This window comes from Myxocyprinus asiaticus, chromosome 29, assembly GCF_019703515.2.
Source record: "Myxocyprinus asiaticus isolate MX2 ecotype Aquarium Trade chromosome 29, UBuf_Myxa_2, whole genome shotgun sequence".
NCBI lineage: Eukaryota > Metazoa > Chordata > Actinopteri > Cypriniformes > Catostomidae > Myxocyprinus > Myxocyprinus asiaticus.
This window is the reverse complement of record NC_059372.1, coordinates 8797164-8810352: the sequence shown is the minus strand read 5'-3', so window position 1 is coordinate 8810352 and position 13189 is coordinate 8797164. Positions and strand designations below refer to the sequence as shown.

Here is a 13189-nt window from a genome sequence, read left to right as displayed (position 1 = left end):
CCAAAAGCACATGCACTACACACTTCTAAAAACTTCTACTTAACCTTCTACACTTGTTAAAATATTGTTCTGATGTAGTGCGTTTTACTACATATAAATGTCTTTAAAAAAGGTTGTCAAGTGTTTCAATCCCCCCAAAAAACAACAACTTATGACCTCACAATAAATGTCTTGATATACAGTATTGAGGCAAATTCATTGAATGGACAATAAACATACCCATATTGGCTACTCTCAATAAGTTTTATTGCATGCAGTTAATTCAAACTATTAAAGTGAAACATCAAATCTACAACCACTGTGGTAGTGGCATAATTTCATTAATTGGCTGTAAAACATTTGCACAGTATTAGTCCTGCTGTGTGATTCAGTGATCAATAAAAAAAAAAATCCACACAATAAGCAGAATAGAATCATTAATAAATGAGAAACAGTTAAGTTTGGTACAGTATTCACAGAATACGTCTAGTGACCATGTTGTAGCTGTTGTCGTGTTTCCTCAACAGATCAATTTGTTGATATAGAAACAATGGGTTGCGCTGATTTTTTAACAACATTTTTCTATCACTAAATTGCCAAAAGTATGTTTTAAGAAATTCAATAAAAAAAGATAAATATTGAATTAAGGGAAGAGCCACGTGGTCATCAATTTACATGTTGCATTAAAAGGCTTTCAATATTGTAAAAAAGTCACAAAGGGGACAAGCTTGTGACACTATTTGCCAGATAGACCATAATGTCAATAAAAATACATAGTTTCTTTTTTTTTCTTTTTTTTTTTTATTCATATACTATATATACATATTTATTTTCCTGTAACTTTTCATTTTATTAATGTGGCAATTTTGTTCTGTAAAATTTTGGGAAACTTTCTCAATACCAAAGAAGTGCAAAATAGTGGTAGGCCATTAGGATAATTAAATACAGCTACATTTCTTGCCCAATAAGATCCATTACAGGCTAACAGTAAATCGGAGATGCTACTCAAAAAAATACTCAACCCATTAATGCTTCAGCTAACTATACAAAAGGCCACTCTTTGATTGTCCCAAGCTGTCTGCCGTAAACAGTTTGTGTTTAAGGTACAGGAAAGATTTTCCCTTCTTTTCCCATCTGACCCAATTTTCACAGTTAGCCCCAATACAGTACTGTTTATGTCTTGCTAGACATTGCTAAATGTTTGTGACAAAATAGCATCACTGTATTGATGCCCCGTCAGTACTTACAAATTGATGGATTTTTCGATTTTTCTCATCCCAAAATGAAATGTCAGTTGGTACACAAACAAAGCATTCAAATAAAATAAATATACTCCTGGAAGTTATTAGAATACCACCACTAAAAATCAACATACTAATTTTGTCTTTTGTATTCTGACTTCTTAAAAACAAATACTTAAAACATTAACTATGCCAAGTGCCCAGCATTATATTTTGACTTGATGTCAAAGATTGTGTCAAGACTCAGTTGCTACTAAAAGTCAAAGGTGCATTTTCAGGAGGAACGGTCGTCATGTGGGCTACCATCCGAGTTTTCGGTTTCCCCTTCTGATATTGCCTGCATAGGAGCTGTGTACAGCCGACTACGTGTACTGTAGCGGCTACTGTTTGCAGCTGGTGGCATCCTTGATCGGCCTTGTCGAGATGAGGCAGATGTTGGAAAAGCTTTTGTGGTGAAGCCCTCTGCATATGTTTTTGGAAAGGGGCTGGAGATTTGCTCATGTGATCCCTCTGGAAATTGTTGTTGTAAAGGAGAGAGTGGCTCCTCAAATGGTCTGGAACCCTCCATTAGGAGCTCACCAGGGTTTTTGGGTGCAATGGGACTCTTTAGGATCTCAGTAGCTGACATGCGGTAACTGGAGTCGGAGCGACTTCCCTTTTTCAACAGCAGCAATTTGAACTCTTCATTCGAGGTACTGGACTTTTTGACACTCCTGTAAATTTGACCAGGGGCTCTATGGGGCACAAGTTGAGTATTTGAATTTGTGGGTGTGGTCGGGGTGCTTGGAGAGGTCGCAGGATTGGTAGCAGGGCCATTCCCAGAAACGCCACTTGAACGGCTCCGTGATGTCATGTCTCCAGAATCTTTCCTGCCCAGCATTTTTCTTTTTGACCTGAGATAGCAAAACATGTTTGGTTTTTAAAGTGGAATTGAGAATTCTGGAATTTTTGCTACTAGTTTTTTGGTTCATATAAAACAGGGCCACGTTCTACAGAGTTTAGTTCATCCCCTAATCAAACACACATGAACCAGCTAATCAAGGTCATGAGATGACAATTACCACAAAAGGTGAAAGGTGCTTCAGGTTGTTCCTGGCAGGGTACTCAGCCTTACAGGCTCCATAAGGTTAGGATTAGGGATGGGTACAGGGTTAGGGCATCTGCTGCCTGCCAGGAAGGCATCTTTTTACAATTGGCAACAATTACAGGCAGGAGAGTAAGTAAGGGTTGGAACTAACTGAATTCAGCAGGACGTAGCCCTCCAGGAATGGAATTGAATAGCCCTGATATAAAATCTACATGCCTTTAAAAAAATTTACAACACACCTGTGAATCATGGCAAAGAGATCCTCTGTTGTGCGAGCTTTACTTGGTGAAAGGAAAACACTATCATCATCAGTTTTTGATTCGTCTGTTAGAGGGGACACAGTTGGATCACTTGGTGTGGACTCTGAAATACATTATTCAAAATGTTGGATTGGAAATAGTTAGGCAACTCATTTATATTCTAAGGAAAGTACTACCTAAAATTAGAGCTTATTTACCACTTACCTTTGCTAAAATAGTCCTCCGTGTCTGGTGTTGACCCTTCCTCTACATGTTCCTGTGAGGCACTTCTGGTTGGAACACCTGATGTTACAGATTGTTCTCCATGGTTAACAGCACCACTGATTGGATGAGCTTGCGATTTTTCCAATGTTTGATTGATAATATCAGGCACTTGGTCAAGACTGTCTGACCTCTTTGCTATACCATTCTGACCAGGTGTGAGAAGCAGGGGAGGGCTTCCTTCATTTGGCTCAGATCTTAATGGATGGTTTTGCTCTATTTCCAGATTGCTCTGGGCAAAACAATTATTTGAGGTGCTCTCTTCATCTGAAACTTTACCTTCTTGACTTGCAGAATTCTCTGAAATGACTGATGTGATTTCATCCATGTTTACCTGCTCAGACTGGGCCCTAAAAGCAGTCATGCTCCAAAGAGGTGATGTAGCTAGTCGGTCGTATCTATTTCTTGCACCAAAATGGCTCGCTAGATTCTTAGCAGCTAGTCCATCTACTGGTGTAAACAGTGTTTCACAATAGTCCTGAGTGGGTGCTTCTGTGAGAAGGGGTCTATATGGAGGGGGTTTCCTAGTTTCATGGGATTTATTGTGAGTTGGTAAGGAGTTGATAATCACAGTGGGACATTTGGGCCTAGTGGCAGTATCAGTGCGAAGATGATAGTGGCTACCTTCACCGGATTTGCCAACTGAACGTAGCTGAACTGAACGAAGAACCTTAGGAGTGATGGCTAAAGGACTAGTGATTGCCAGCTCATCATTTGAAACAGAACTGGCCACACTCTCACCCTTAGTTTCTGCTGCAGCCTTCTGCTTGCTCTGATTTAGGATGAATGTCTGGTTTTTGTGAATTGCAGGCTTGTTGACATTTGGAAGGGCACTTAGGTTAAGGTGGGTGGGAGGTATGATAGGTAGTTCAAGGTCACTCTTGGATGAATACTGCTGCAATGAAGCAAGCGATGACTTCCTCTCTGGAACTTTGGGTTTCCTCTTGCCACTGGTGGGTGACACTTGGTGAGCGTTTGGGAAGAAAGCTGTTGGCAGAGAAGATGTTGGTGTTTCTGACTGGCTTGAGTAGCCACTAGAGGGTGATGCTAGACATACCAGCTTCTCTGGTGAAGGCAATCTAAATTCATTTTCCACTGATGGTAGTGAAGGTGAGGTGGCTCTGGATCCTGACTGGGAAGCTTGGGATTCTGAGCTCTCCTGTGACTTAATGCATTCAATGACAGTGGTACCCGTAGCTGTGCTGGAATTGGACAATGATCTGTAAGGATCATTGGATTTCAAGTCATTAAGAAGCCAGAGGTCTGCATAGTCTGACTGTACTGCTCCCTCATCCTTGAAAGAATGTGTTTCTGTGTAGCCAAATACAGCAACATCTGGAATCTCTGTAGAACTATCAACACCCCAAGCCCCCAGACTTGAGGAGCCATTTAACCCCACATGCTGTGTTTTGTCCCCAGAAGACACTGATTTATTTTGACAACCAGCTATCTTTGGTTCATTCCTGTCAGCAGAAGGTTCAACATTACTGCTTATTTTATTCAAAGATGTGCTGCGTTTTGGTGGGGATGGCTTCACCTTTGGTTTCCTTAGAGAGAGACTATGTCTCCCAAGTGTGTTTGCTTGAAGTCCATATTCTGCCTGTTGCTGGTCTATGGATGCATAGTTATATGTGAAGCTTTTGCTACTTTTAAGACCACAGTCAAAGTGCATGGAGGTATAGTAGCCCTCAGCATCTACAGAATAGTGTGAGGTGGTGTCAGCCTTTTCAGAAGACGGCCTATCTGTTAAACTCTCGAAAGTAGCTATGCTAGCAAAGCTGGGACATTCTAGGTTGTTCTCTTCCCTAGAGTGCTCAGGACTGAAATCTGGGTGGCAAGGCATGTTTGGCTTGTAGTGTGGATAGCTCCACTCACCCTCACTGGCAGTGCTGACTCCTGCATCATCTAGCATCTCAGTTATGGTGGAGGTGAATGAACCTGTCCTATGGCCTTGTGATGGATCCCCAGGATATGAATCAATCATGAAGCCTGTGGAATCATCATTTGTATTGGTAGCTGCATTCAATGACAGTTCTGAATCACAGTGTGATGATCCGGTGAGTGGGGGTGAGGCTGCTGGTGGAATGGTCTCTGATGTTTGAGAGGGACATGTAGAGCTACTACCACTCCAGTTGCCACTTGATGACTGGTGATCCTCCTTGTGGTCCATCTGGCTAGTCAGCATGCCAGCATTGGAAACGGAGTGGATGGGGCTACTAAACGTGTCAGAACTGGAGGAAATCTCACAGCTGCCCATGTCAGCTTTCCGAGGCAGGCGGGATCGACCCCTCTCCATCCAGTCATGCTCTGCACCTCCGGCATGCTGGCATTCTGGGACTGCTTGATCATCAGTACTTTCCTCATCATCTTTCAGAATATGTTCCCCTGGGACTGGTAGGAAGTCTTCGGCCTCAAATGGGGAGAGTTCTCCCTCAACGTCATCCTCATCACTATCATCATGACCCTCGTCCACTAGACGCCCTCCTTCTCGTGGGAGGCTTCGGGAGCGCAGACAGGAGCCCACTGAGGCGGTAAACATTGCTTCTGAGCTGTCAGGCAGTGAGGATATGTTCCCCGTTGAATGGGAAAGTGTCACAGTCACGCCCTGCCCCCTCTGTGCTCTGATCCGTCTACGTGAAGGTGCAGTTCCAACAATCAGGAATTCCTCTGTCTGGCAGCCAGAGTCCTTGGTGTTGAGATGAGTAAGTGTATCCTCCTGGCAAGCATCAGGGTTGGTGTGGACTATTACTGTACGTTCTCTGGCCACTGGAGACTCGTCTGAGTCTAAAAACAATTAAATTTTATTTTTTCAATAATAATTTAAATGATACCTGTCCATACATTAGATTTACTCTTATTAAATACCTAATATACCAAACTGACTACTAAGAAATTATCAAAGTATAGTACAAGTGTCCTTGACAAAATAATTTCACATAATTTACTCACTCTCATGTTGTTTCAAACCAGTATGACATTCTTTCTTCTATGGAACACAATATGAGATGTTAGGCATAATGGTGGCCTTAATCACCATTTTCTTTCATTGCATCTTTTTTTCCATTCAATGAAAGTGAATGGTGACTGAGTCTAACATTCTGCCAAATAACTTCTTTTGTGTTTGACTTCAGAAAGAAAGTCACATGGGATTGGATGGAACAACATGAGGGTGAGTAAATGGTGAACAATTTAAATTTTGGTTTAACTTGTCCCTTAAGAGAAATGGTGACTAGTCAAGGCACCTAAAATATACACTTTCCCTAACACACTCGCATAAATCTTAACATTAACTCTTGATGTTGATTTAAAAAAAAAAAAAGTTCATGTACATTGTGTCAACTTCCCAAATAACATGTAATGAAAACAAAATAGAATAATGTAAAAATGTTACAGCTGCACACACCCAAATCCTGTTGCACACGTCTGGGAATGCCAGTGATGGTTTTACGTCTCCTTAGCTTCCTCCGCCTTTGAAGAACGGACTGCGAGTGGACTAGTGAGCAGCGCACACTGGCCTCTCTGTCGAAACCAACCCCTGCAAAAAGCAGCAGACATGTGAGAGGTTATTGAGTGCCAGCCACTGTTTTTTTATTGCCCCCCACCCCGTTTCTCACACTCATGATGAATTGAGCTTTTTCATGCTAAATAAATGTAAGGAACATAAAAATAATACAAAACTATAACAACAATAATAATTGTATATTTTAAATATTTGTTAATAAATAAAAATAGTATTATATATTATATATATTATATATATAATATTTATAATTCACACAGAACTATAGTTTACTTCCACATATGTAATATTAAAAAAAGGCTGACATCTTGCATACATTATGGTTATCAATACATCTCAGGCTTAAAAGACATTTGCATTTGAATGCATGTATTAGATAGTCACATAAATATGCAAAAAAAAAAAAAAAAGAAAGAAAAAAAAGAAGAAGAAGATGGATTTAAGTCATGTTCAAATGTTTTAACTGACACAGAAATACATTAGACATACAATACGCAATGTCATGCAAGGTGAAAGGAGCCACATATTTAGGACGTCAGAACAGAAAGCAACTGGGGTTGAAAATTAGAGTATCTCTTGAATCTACCTACTACCCAAACCCAGCCTAACTCTCTACACTGAAGCCTGCTGTACTCTAGATTTGAACCTGTGTTTGTTTTCCAGTTTATCCACTGTCATGCATCATGACTCTCATGTGATTGCAAGCTTTGCCTTTTGAGCATCAATTACTGCACTTTGCCTGTGATGTGCAGTTTCCAGTCAACACTGCCTATGACTCAGCCCGTGTTGACACGCACTGCAAAAGTCCTGTTCACTCAGTCAAGCTGGAGTATATATTTGGCCTCTTTGTAGTTCTAATGCAACTGATTAGCATGCATAAAACACTTTCTTGACTCTTTGCATTTCCTGAGACAAAGGTGGTAACCAAGACAACGAAGAACTTTTTTGTTTCAAATTTCATGACTTGCAGATTTTAACCTACTTTCCAGCGTGTCTAATACTTCATTATTAAACTAATGTACACATCCAGGCAACAGGTTGTACACACTGAACTGAATTTACCATAAGTTTCTCGTGATATTCAATTGTTTTTTTTATCTTGGCTCATGCTTAAATGCTTTAAATGAATTTTGTTTAAAAATATAAATTGTAATTACATACGGATTTCTTCAGAAAATGAAATGAGTAATTATTTAAACAAATAAATTTGACCTCAAAGTGGAGGAAAAACTGAACCGCAAGGTGAAAACATTTTTTTTCGCTAGATGAATTTATTTTTTTGCCTTCCAGAACCTGCCCTAAAAAATCTCAGCAAAAGTCCTGAGGAAAAAAAATTAATGTGTAGGAAGGCACTGATATCTAAAAAAATTTTTTATCCTTGGGGTTCAGGGCTTTTGTGAAACTCCTTCAACACAGTTTAAAGGGTAAGTTCACCTAAAAATGAAAATTTTCTCATGATTTACTTTAAGCCATCCCAGATGTGTATGACTTTCCTTCTTCAGCAGAACCAAAGTGAAGATTTTTATAAGCACATTTCAGCTCTGTTTGTCCATACAAAGCAATTAAACAGATGGCATCAGGCTGCAGGCTGTTTGACAGTCCAGGAGACATATTTAGGCAGCATAAAATAATCTACATGACTCCAATCAATCAATTAGTATCTTCTGAAGCAAACCGATAGGTTGGTGTGAGAAACTAATCAACAATTAAATGTTTTTAACTTTAAATCGTTGCTTCCGTCCAGCGCTGGATTGCTGTTTAAAATGACCTAATTCTCGTGTGACGTTCGTTCCTCTGTTGTGTACAAAGCGTGCACTTCCGACTTCTTTCGTGAACGTGCCATTGCACTTACGTTACGCAACAGCAACTTGATGCGTCGACTGCTGGAAGGAAGCAATTTTTGGAAATTAATAAAGTTTTAATTATCAATTTATTTTTTACACCAACCTATCGATTTGCTTCTGAAGACATTCATTTATCAACTGGAGTCATGTGGATTACTTTTATGCTGCCTAAGTATGCCTTTTGGACTGTCGAACAGCCAGCAGCCTGATGGCACCTGTTTATTTGCATTGTATGGACAAAAAGAGCTGAAATGTGCTTATAAAAATCTTCACTTCGGTTCTGCCGAAGAAGGAAAGTCATACACATCTGGGATGGCTTAAAGGTGAGTAAATCAAGAGAGGATTTTCATTTTTGGGTGAACTAACCCTTTATAAAGCATTCTAGAATGCACCTGGGAGAGAATGCTGAGCTATAATCCAGAAAAAAGGTGGATACTTTAAAGAAGTATTAATTCGACTATTATTCTAAAATATTTAAAATGGTAATAATACAGAATGAGTAGATGTGTCCAAACTTTGGACTAGTCTCACTTTGCATTTTTCATGGCCCAACAGAGGACATGCAAACTTCTTACTACTTATGCATTGGCTAAGTTATTAGCCACTTAGCCTTGACTTATGTTAGCATGGGCTAGTAACATAAATCAACCATTATTGTAAACTGCTACAACAACAACAAAAAAAGTGTTCTCATGGCTGATCTGCCAACCCCTTTTCTCTCTCTGCACTTTGTTCTAGATGGTGGTGGTTTGGGGAATGAAGTGGCACTGATACTGAAGGGGGGAAACTGAATGGACACGTAAAAGATCTCTCACTTAGGAAAGCTGATATCGCTGAGGGGGAAGAAGTGATGGCGCCCTCTTCTGAAAACAATACACGCAAAATTCAGTGTTCTCACAGCGTTCTGTTCATTGATGCCAGAGGAGAACTTTGGTCGAGATGACGAAGCTCTCAAATAGATTTGGCAATGAGGCATAACATAGACTTTTACATTTACTTTCCAGAACTACAAAACATGTTCCTGAGGCACATTAGCACTGGTAAACCTATCACAGCAAAATACATTGGCATGAAACAGCTAAGATCTCTTATGGGAATTGTGAAGGTTGAAAGGCCTAAAGTAAAAACAATGAAAACGCTCTTGACATTAACATCAATTGCTATTTAAGAATCCCTGACATGCTAAATTTGTTCACTAGAGTTCATAATAGACCAAAGTTCTCCTTTAGTAGTTACAGTATGACAATGTCAGACTTGAGTCAAATAGTATGTATCCTAATAATACCAAAACCATTGTAACAAGTTTTCCTTTTCAAAATGCAGCTTTGTATAATAAAATATGCTGCTATAAAATACCTTTTATTTAAAGTGTCAGACTCTGGACTGCTTCAGCATGCATTAATAAAGTAGGGGGCGTTACACATTTACCTGTTACATTAATGGGAACGATGCATGAGGTGATGACTTGAGAGTCGGTCTTCATCTTATCCTCTGGGGTGGGCAGTGGCAAGACTCCGGGCCAGTTGGTCTGCTTGTCCAGCGTTGAGGGTGTGTTTGGGATTGGGCACTTTGGCCAGTTGCCCAGACCCAACACTTTTGAATCTGACTCGACTGGAGGGGTAACCTGGAAAAACATTCCGGTAGAGAATATCGGTATGAGGTTACGGAGGTTAAATGGTGTTAGTAAATCTCTTGCAACCTTACAGATGTGCCTAACCAATGAATGATGGCTAATACCTGATAGACCTGCCATAATCTTGAAGCCCCATTGAATAGCTAGACAGTTTTCTTTACTGAATGCATGTATGCATTTCTGTGGAGAATAAAGTTTATTTTTTTGATTAAAGTTTATTTATGATTCTCCTAGAATCAGTTATACTCTTTATTTAAGCTGTGTGATTGTATTATCTACATTTGAGTCAATTCAATTAAAATTATTAAGTAAAAACAACAACATATGTATTTTAAAAGCAAATCTGAGTTTCTAAGCAAATCTAGTTATTTTAACTTAAATAGTTAAGTTAATGCTATATGAACACCAAGTTAATTGAACTCAATTACATAAGTTATAGAGATGGCATTACTCAATTCAATTGAGTAAAGTCAACTAATTAGGGTTTTTAGTGTATATTTATATTATTTTTAAGGAGTACAACTGCATACAGATGGCTTCAAAGTGAACAAAAGTCACATGATGGCAATTATGATGTAACAGGGACTTTCTTTTTTGAGTGCCAAAAGCTTATAACAAAAATACGATTCTAGACATTTACATTTTTGGTTATGAAAGCCACATGCACATGCAGGAAGAAGCATTAGCATGCAGAGTGAGTAAAAGCAGAGAAAGCATAAAACAGAAATGATTAGAAAGTAAACAATTAAGGAGGAACATTGCCATCAACACACTGACTCACTTCAATTTCCTAAGTTGAAGACCAAAAACAACCTCCATAAATGACCACTGTTCAGCTGTCATCCATTGGACTGACTGAAGTACGCTTACTAATCCTCTTAGACAGTTAACTCAGCAACTAATCTAATGAGCAAACTAATGACCAGCAACTTTACCTTGTGGTGTTCATAGAGAGTTAACTAAGGAGGTTTTGAATGTTTAGTAGCTAAAATTGCTACCCAGCCACAGATATGAACATACACAGTAATAAAGAGAGCTGTGATATAGAGACAGTACTTGTGTCTATGGGTGTCTTTTTCCCAGCCACCCAATGAGGACCTCACAATAAACATTGCTACCCCCTCCCCCCACACACACCCCCCCAAAAAGTGTTACCACGGAAACTTCTCCCATAACAAGAGGAAGAATGATAGAAATAGGGAGAAGTTCAAAAAGAGACAGACTCAAAGGGAGTTTATAGCCGATTTTTTTTTAAAAAGGGGCAATGGGTGAAGTGGAGTTTTGGATAACACAGGACCAGAGCAGAGGAGGAGATAAAAAGAAAGAAAAAAGGAGGGTATGGAGCCAAAATGAGCGAGACCAGGAACAAGAAGTGGGAAAACAGGGGGGCTGGGAAATAGCCAAATGTGACGGTTTAATTTCTCCGCCTGGCTCACGGCCAAAAGCTATTTCAATAAGAAGAGAGAGAGAGAGAGAGAGAGAGAGAGAGAGAGAGAGAGAGACATCAGAGGAATGAAAGAATGCCATTCATGAAGTTCAAGACCAAGATGAGAGAGAAGTTGAGAGAGAGAGAGAGAGAGAGAGAGAGAGAGAGAGAGAGAGAGTTGGTTTCATACTGAAAAATCACACAAGCAATGTTCCCACTACTTTAGGTTCTCGCGGAGTAAAACAATTCACATTTTATTAGGCTATTAATCACATTTTGATAGACCCCCTCTTTAAAGGGATAGTTCACCCAAAAATGGTGAACCATTTCATCATTTACTCACCACAATGCCATCACAGATGTGACATTCTTTATTTTGCTGAACACAAATGAAGATTTATAGAAGAATATCTCAGATCTGTACATACAATGCAAGTAAATGGTTACCAAAAACTTGAAACTCCAAAAAGCACATACATGCAGCATAAAAGTAATCCACAAGACTCCAGTGTTTAAATCTATGTCTTCAGAAGTGATATGATAGGTGTGGGTGAGAAACAGATCAATATTTAAGTCCTTTTTGCTATAAATTCTCCTCACTGCCCAGTAGGTGGCGATATTCACAAAGAATGCAAATCACCAAAAAACAAGAAGAATGTGAAAGTGGAGAGTGATAGTAAAAAAGGACAAATATTGAACTGTTTCTCACCCACACCTATCATATCCCTTCTGAAGACATGGATTAAACCACTGGAGTCTTATGGATTACTTTTATGCTGTCTTTATATACTTTTGGAGCTTCAAATTTAGGTCACCATTCACTTGCATTGTATGGACCTACAGAGCTGAAATATTCTTCTAAAAATCTTAATTTGTGATTAGCAGAAAAAAGAAAGTCATACACATCTGGGGTGGCATGAGGGTGAGTAAATGATGAGAGAATTTTCATTTTTGGGTGAACTATTAATTTAAGAATATTTCATTTGATAAGAGTAACTAAAAACAAAAATATATTGCAGCATAAATTGCAAATAGGATGACTGTTATCCAAAACATTACAATTTTTCCACCCTTCTGTATTTTAGCTAAAAACACAGGATAACATGTGTCGAGACAATTAATGGTTTCTGAGGGCTTTAGTATGTTTAGAGAAAAGTATTTTTTTATCAGTTCTGTTTGGTGACTATGTACAGAGTAATCTCTGTACTTTTCTAGGTAGAAGTCCTTGTCTCACAAATTAGTCAGTGCGGTGCATTTATGCAAAAGATTTTTCACAGCTTCAGTTCCATGCTGAAAATTAATGCATGGGCTCCAGTTGAAATGAAGATCATTAATTTAGCTCTGATTCAAGAAATCTCTTTTTCTACACATTTTTAAATATCTCAGCGAAGATTTTTTTTCTGTCTGCATAGGAGTAGCATCAGAAGCAGTTCAGAGAAAACCCTGGACACAAACATGGATAAAAGACAAAAGTCCTAATGACTGTATGTTCAGTCTCTCTTACTCATTCACTCTAAAATCCATCCATCTCAGAGTCAGGCACTTAGGTTTGTGGATAAGCCCCTGTGCTGGGAGTTGATGGGCAATTATATTTTTCTACCACACACACACACACACAGACACACACAGACACACACAGACACACACACGCACACACACACACAGAGGCTCTACCTTGGCAACCCTGTCATTAGGAAACCTCAGTCTAGCAAACTTCCGTGTGTGTGTGTGTGTGTGTGTGTGTGTGTGTGTGTGTGTGTGTGTGTGTGTGTGTGTGTGTGTGTGTGTGTGTGTGTGTGTGTGTGTGTGTGTGCACGTGCTTCTCCTGTCGACATTCCACACATTCTCTTCATTCAGCTTTTTCCCAAAGTGGGATTTAGCAGCTCTTCTGCACACTGTTTTAGCAGCATAGTGCTACAGAAGATTTGAAAAATTGCA

General features: G+C 39.3%; 1 protein-coding gene across 2 annotated transcripts in view; it reads right to left on the bottom strand.

Annotated features, from left to right (window-relative positions):
• Positions 1-224: 224 nt before the first annotated feature.
• Positions 225-13189, bottom strand: part of LOC127420361 (actin remodeling regulator NHS-like) — a 145041-nt gene continuing 132076 nt past the window's right edge. Inside the window, exons 5-10 of one of the 2 annotated variants that reach the window (XM_051662578.1) lie at positions 9621-9816; positions 9008-9055; positions 6232-6363; positions 2772-5612; positions 2547-2670; positions 225-2113 (exon numbers count right to left, since the gene is read on the bottom strand). In XM_051662578.1, coding sequence (XP_051518538.1) covers positions 1495-2113; positions 2547-2670; positions 2772-5612; positions 6232-6363; positions 9008-9055; positions 9621-9816 — 3960 coding nt within the window. In that variant the 3' untranslated portion in view covers positions 225-1494. The remainder of the gene's footprint in view (positions 2114-2546; positions 2671-2771; positions 5613-6231; positions 6364-9007; positions 9056-9620; positions 9817-13189) is intronic. The other variant, XM_051662579.1, reaches the window with a different exon arrangement.